This window comes from Propithecus coquereli, unplaced genomic scaffold, assembly GCF_000956105.1.
Source record: "Propithecus coquereli isolate 6110/MARCELLA unplaced genomic scaffold, Pcoq_1.0 Scaffold526, whole genome shotgun sequence".
Lineage (NCBI taxonomy): Eukaryota > Metazoa > Chordata > Mammalia > Primates > Indriidae > Propithecus > Propithecus coquereli.
The window spans coordinates 943,716-950,572 of NW_012151130.1; the positions used below are offsets into that span (position 1 = coordinate 943,716).

Here is a 6,857-nt window from a genome sequence, read left to right on the forward strand (position 1 = left end):
CTCCTGCCTCAGCCTCCTGAGTAGCTGGGACTACAGGCATGCGCCACCACACTTGGCTAATTTTTTCTATTTTTGGCTGCCTGGCTAATATTCTTTCTGCTTTTAGTAGAGACGGAGTCTCACTCTTGCTGAGGCTGGTCTTGAACTCCTGAGCTCAAGTGATTCTCCCGCTTAGGCCTCTCAGAGTGCTAGGACTATAGGCGTGAGCCACCACACCCAGCTTGAATGTACTTTAATTAAATCTGAAACACACGATTACTAACATATTTTAACAATGTTTCCTATGCAAAGGATAGCACCAGTTCTGCAAGTTCTAGAGGTTCATGTATACAATAAATGCTGGCTAAATGTTCATCAGAGGAAAAGAACAATGAACAAATCTATAAACTCTTCAAAGTTCAAGGCTAATAAATCATTAAAAAAAATCAAAGAATCTTAGAACTAGAAAGACTGTTAAGAGATTATTTAATTCAATCACCTCATTTTAGAGATTAAAAAGACGGTGGACCTAACAGTTTAAGACTTGCTCAGCCACAAAAGGAGTCAGCAGAACCAGATCCCTGGGCTCTTGCCTCAAGGTCCAAAGCTCCCTCCACATACTGCAGTGCTTCCCTTACCATACTGGTCTAAATCACACCTTTTGCTTTGATCAAAGTAATCTCCATATAGAAATAGTTTCTATCTGGCAACAAAATCAAGCGCAAAGGTAAAGTTAAAAGGTAAAATACTGTTTACTGACAGTAATCTCCTGGCACATTTGCAATTACTATTATATTACTCATGCAACTGCAGTCAACAGAGTGTAGTTTAACATATGGCATTCTAGTTCAGAAGCATGGGTACTGAAGGGCTGCATGCTACATGTGAGGGAATCACACATCACTCTACAGCCATGGTCTGCGGTATCAACAAGACATCAAATGCCACCTTCTCAGAAAAGCATTCTTGGATAATTGCTCTCTAACATCAGTAGTCACTTAGCACCTCCTCCTTAACACTCAACCCTACTGACTGTGCTCTGCAATCAACCCAAACTATATTCTATTTTGATGTTTATTGTCTTTCTAATCTCACTAGGATGGAAACTATAAGAGCAGGGACCATGGTCTGTATTGTTCACCAATGCAGCTCAGTGTGCTGCATCATGCCAACCACATGATGCTGCTTCTGTAGATATTATGGTACATCCTTTTATACCTTATATCAGTTATTAATGTACATATCTTACCTCCTAAGTGGTCTGTAAGCTCCTTTAAGACTAATCCTTGTTTAATTGTTGCTTCCCTTCGCACCAACCTGCTCATAGTACGTATGAATGGAATGACATCGACCTGAACTATTCAGTCAATCTTAATGGCTCACAATTCCTGATTTGTACTGTCACAATAAGTAGGATACGACAAATTATATGGCTGACAATTTAGTGTTATATGAAGGGCACCACCATCAAATTCACTAAATACAATTTCCAATTCTCAAATCATCCCACTTTTTTCTCCTAATCTTCCATTTTCAATCTCATGGCTAAACATCTTCCTTCTTCCTTTTCCTATCTATTCACACAGTTCCTGAAATTCCACCTCCTTGATCCTGCCTTTCACCTCAGGAGGAGCAAAATGGCTACAGCTATCCAAAACCAACATGTGACTTCTGTGACTCATTTTCCTGATTAAAATAACTCTCGCAGGCTGGGCGCGGTGGCTCACACCTGTAATCCTAGCTCTCTGGGAGGCCGAGGCGGGCGGATTATTTGAGCTCAGGAGTTCGAAACCAGCCTGAGCAAGAGCGAGATCCCCGTCTCTACTAAAAATAGAAAGAAATTAATTGGACAACTAAAAATATATAGAAAAAATTAGCCAGGGCATGGTGGCGCATGCCTGTAGTCCCAGCTACTCGGGAGGCTGAGGCAAGAGGATCGCTTGAGCCCAGGAGTTTGAGGTTGCTGTGAGTGAGGATGACACCATGGCACTTTAGCCTGGGCAACACAGTGAGACTCTGTCTCAAAAAAAAAAAAAAAAAAAGTAACAGCCCTATAGGGTTGGTGTTAGGATTAAATCAATACTTATAAAGGTATGCCTGGAACGTATGTACTACATCATCATCATAGTGGTTAAAATTTCAATAGAATTTATAAAGCAATAAATATTAGTTATTACTGTTATTTGCCAGGTGGGTGTTAGGACACAGACATACAGTTGTACTACGTCACAACTATAGGAGATTCAAAAGACCTAGATTTGGCAATTTTACTACCCAAGTCTAGACTTGGGTCTGCCTTTTGAAGGCTTCTGCTATATGTGATTTTCTCACCTGATCCATTCTTATTAAGTCTTTATACAGATAATTTTTATCTCCAAGGGTGTTTCACATTATAAATAAAAAATGTCTTAAGGAAATTAAGGACAGAATTGATAATCCCTTAAAGAGGTAGTAGGATGTTGCAAAAAAACCCCACCATTCCTGTTGTCAAGAGACCCGAGCTTGATCTGCCTTGAATAAACCACTTAAGCTGCCTGAATTTTAAGTTTTTTTACAAGTAAAAATAATAAAACTTTCTTCAGTTTTATTGATGGGCTCAAATTAAAAGAATGCATACTAACTAAAATGTTCCATATATTCCAATATAGAAATGCAATATTAATGACATTTTTATGTTTGGCAGAATGGTTAAAAGTAATATGAATGAATGATAAAAAGCAAAACAGAAAAACGTTAAAAAAAATTAACCAGGACAACCGTCAAATCTAAAAGTTGAAGTGGGTCTATGTGCATCCAAAAAAAAGATTTTTTATACCCTCCCACCTCCCAGCCCTCTCCCTGAACCACCCCTACTAAAAGTATCCACCCACACACCTTGTTTTGTTCAGCTGGCACAGTGGCTTAAAAAAAAAAAAAAATCAGATTCCAAATGGCTTTAATTTTAGCTAGTTTAACAGGCCCTAACATTCTTTGTTTTAAACATTCCCATTACACACTGAACACCTAAAAAACCATCTGGCATTTGAGTTTGCAAGTCTTTTCAATTGTCTTGAACATAACAATGTCCTAAATAAAGGCCACACCTACAATCACCAGAACAATTATAGCAGTGAAGTTTTTTTTTCTTACTGGTCTATAAGCTATTTGAGGGCAAGAGCTTTGTCTAATAATCTTCATACTCCCCTCAGTTTCTAGCACTAAGTCTTGCACACAGTGGGCTGCCATCAGAAGGAACTGGCAATGGAAGATTTAGCTGTACTTCTCTAAGACAAATGATTTGTTTCTTCCTTATCGATACTATTATTCCATAAATTCCAAAGTGGACGTTGAGAGGCTCACTTTGGCCTGCGGTTATGTTTTGTTTGATCTCTATAGTATTGGCTCAAATAGTATTTTAAAGAAGATTTGTGTCCAGTTTCTAAATATTAAGGTATTTCATATAGAAATCCGTATTTCTGGTTTCTCCCTCAAATTAGCAGCACTGACAAAGCTTGGCCTTCATCCCCAATTGTCAAAGATGAACTGGAGGTGAAGAGTTGTTGCCTCCTTTTCCTGGGCAGGTGCTCAGCAGTTCAGGTTTTCATCACACTCGGCTCAGTAGGCAGGACAGCATGGTGGGTAAGAGCACAAGCTCTAAAATCGGTCTGCCTGGGTTTGCATCTTGGCTCCACCACTTTACTAGCTGTATGATCTTAGGACATGTGACTCAACTTTTTCTAGCCTCACTTTCCTTGTCTGTAAAATAAGAATAGTAATACCTACTGTATAGGGCTGAGGTGAAGATCAAATGAGTTAGTGCATGTAAACAGAGTGCCTGGCACTGTAGAAGGTACTCAGTAAGTGTCAGCTATTGTTATCTGCCTGGCACTGTAGGTATTTGAGTTTTCCCACCCTTATGTAACTGATAATGTTTCTTTACACTAGCTCCTGGAAAGCTCAGAGATGAATTTATGGCTCCGCCTCAACAAACGTACTGAACCTAAGAAATACGTTATCTATCAACTTTATTATCTTTCTCCGACACTGTTTTTTGGAAAGCCCCATTAAATTTTTTTTTTTTTGGAAGAAAGTAAAGTATTAAAAAGGTTTCCAAGAACTGAGATGCATCACTTGACACTTTTCTTGCCCGTGACTTTACTACACTGAAACGTACTTACAAATGGTACGTATTTGTTATTACTTCTGTAATTCCCTCTCCAGGAATGACTCTACCCCATTCCAATCTTACTAATTCTTCAAGGCTCAATACAAATGTCAGCATTTCTGTAAAACCTTCTCTTATCTCACCATTAAGAGAGCACAGCTTCCTTCTCTGTGTTCCAGTAACACTTTACACTTGTATGGCATTCACCACCGGGCACGACTTGACTAATTCGTTATGAACATGAACTCCTGAAGGACAGTGGTTCTTTGTTAAACATCTTTGTACTATCACTTTCCTGCTCCTTCTCCAGGTCAAAGACTAGGCACATCGCCGTCATTCATAAACGATGTAACGACATAAATTGATTTGGCAACAGCAATAGAACTAAACTCTGATCTAGCCTGAATACCGAAGCGGCCTTAAGCCCTAGGAAAATATTAAGGTAAACGTTACTTAAACAGCACCCAAAAAAGGGCAAAAAGCAAAATCGGGCCCCAAATCTATGGGGACGAAGTGACCACTTGTCTTGGGGAGGGTCTGGGAAGCTACATGCACGAGCGTACTCCGCAGCCCTAGCTGGAAAGACCGGGGGCTCCCACTCATGCAGACCCACCCGAGACTGGACAGGCAAAGGGGGAATGTAGGCTTCAGCTCACAGGCTCCCTGAGGCCTAAGCGGGCTCTGAGCCGTGACTCAGCCCCTGGCGCCCGCCAACAGTCATCCTCCGGCCTCCCCTCACCTTGGCCAGGTTCTCGCACTCGGGCAGGCGCTGATCCACTGTAGCGCTGTAGTCCACCTCCATCTTGACGATGCGCCCGTCAGCCCGCTCCGAGCCGCCGTCCGCCATGGTCCCTGCTTGAGCGTCCCTGCCTGTCCCCCTGCTTTGGCCACCACTCGTCACCCACACCGGAAGCCGCCCGCGCACCCGCTCAGGCAGCGCGTCGGGAGCCCGCGCGAAGGACCCCTCGAGGCCCCCGGTGCTGGCCGCCAGTCAGGCACTGCCACGGACAGCCTGGGGGCGGGGCGCGGAGCGCGGGGTGGGGCTCGCCGCTCGCCTCTTCAGCCGGTGTCGGGTTTTGTGGTTGATCACGTCAGACTTTTCATCTAAAATTTGCGGTGACAAAAGTGAGTGTCATATAATAGGCCATCCCTATGTGGAGATATATGGATATTCTTACACCCCTGCTTTGAAAAATGATTTCTCAGAACCGTGGGCAAGTCGCTTAACTTTTCTTGGATCTCGGTTTTCTCATCTCTACCTGAGGAGGCTGAAGTAAACCTCGAAGAATAAAGTTCTAAGGTTTTATCTGGTTGAGGATCTTGGTGGCTTAACCTGTGGGATCTCTGAAAGCTCATAAGGAAAGATGTGGCAGCGGCTCAGTAATTTAACAAGCAAAGTGCTTTTTGTTTCGTTTTTAGTATAATCCACTGCGTTGGTAAGGAGAATCTTTAGAAAGACGTTTTATCTGTTATTCCTGTAGGACTCCTGTGAGCATCAGACAATATCCCACATGTGAGACAATTTCAGTTCTTGACTGTACAAATTTTATCATCATCCATATCATGCGAGTTTCTATAAAATAGCTTAGGATCCTAAAACAAAACTTAGGATCCTTGAAAATGGAAATGAAGTGTGTGGTGTGCGCATATGGTGAACAGTAGCCTGGAGAGCAAGCAGGAAATCTTAGAGTGGTCTATCTGCCACGCTAGTGATTCTCAATTTAATTAGTGCCAATATCCTTTATATTAATATATCCTGAATAGACCTGTTTTTATTAAACTGTTCTGCAATGAAAATCATGGAAAATATAACCCATCTACAAACAAAACAATATCCTAGCTGTATTGTAAAGGAGAAACAAATTTTTAAAAAAATAGCAATATATAGGCCGGGCGCGGTGGCTCACGCCTGTAATCCTAGCTCTCTGGGAGGCCGAGGCGGGCGGATTGTTTGAGCTCAGGAGTTCGAGACCAGCCTGAGCAAGAGTGAGACCCCCGTCTCTACTAAAAAATAGAAAGAAATTAATCAGACAACTAAAAATATATAGAAAAAATTAGCCGGGCATGGTGGCGCATGCCTGTAGTCCCAGCTACTCGGGAGGCTGAGGCAGGAGGATTGCTTGAGCCCAGGAGTTTGAGCTTACACTGAGCTATGATGACCTCACTCTAGCCTGGGCAAGAGAGCAAGACCGTGTCTCAGGGGGAAAAAAAAAAATATATATATATATATGTATATATAAATATATAAAGGCTAAGACGTAAGAAGTAGTCATTTGCTTGCACCTGTACACAATAAATGCAAATGTGAAAGTTGCGTCTGCAACAGGTGTGTTCTCTTGGTGTTCTATTGGTGCCTCAAGCATCACAGGGGCTTACTGTTAGCCCGTGATTTTTCTGTAATGGTGAACAACTTCTTGGTAAAGTTCGGCCTATATTAACTATAATCTTTCATTGTTTTTCACATAGAAGAATTCTTAGAAATTTTAGTTAATGTTAAAACTAAAAAAAAAACAGTAGCTTGTCATATGTAAAATTGAGTTAGGGTTTAGGACTCAGATACATAAGTAGGTATCTGGCAGGACATCCAAAAGTCTCATAGAATGTGGGACAATATTTTATTGTGTAGACTTGTTACATGACAGGCTGTCTAGCATTTCAATTACTTTCTGGTATCTCCCTCTTCTCCCAGTGATTGTGACAACTCAAAATTCCCCTACAAATTTTTTTTTTTTTG

The 6,857-nt window shown here is 41.5% G+C and overlaps 1 protein-coding gene across 1 annotated transcript in view; it reads right to left on the reverse strand.

The window, feature by feature from the left end:
- Positions 1–5,072, reverse strand: part of PSMD12 (proteasome (prosome, macropain) 26S subunit, non-ATPase, 12) — a 23,196-nt gene extending 18,124 nt beyond the window's left edge. The window contains exon 1 of the mRNA XM_012656906.1: positions 4,863–5,072. Within this exon, the coding sequence (XP_012512360.1) occupies positions 4,863–4,970 (108 nt within the window). The 5' untranslated portion in view covers positions 4,971–5,072. The remainder of the gene's footprint in view (positions 1–4,862) is intronic.
- Between the last annotated feature and the right edge of the window lie 1,785 nt (positions 5,073–6,857).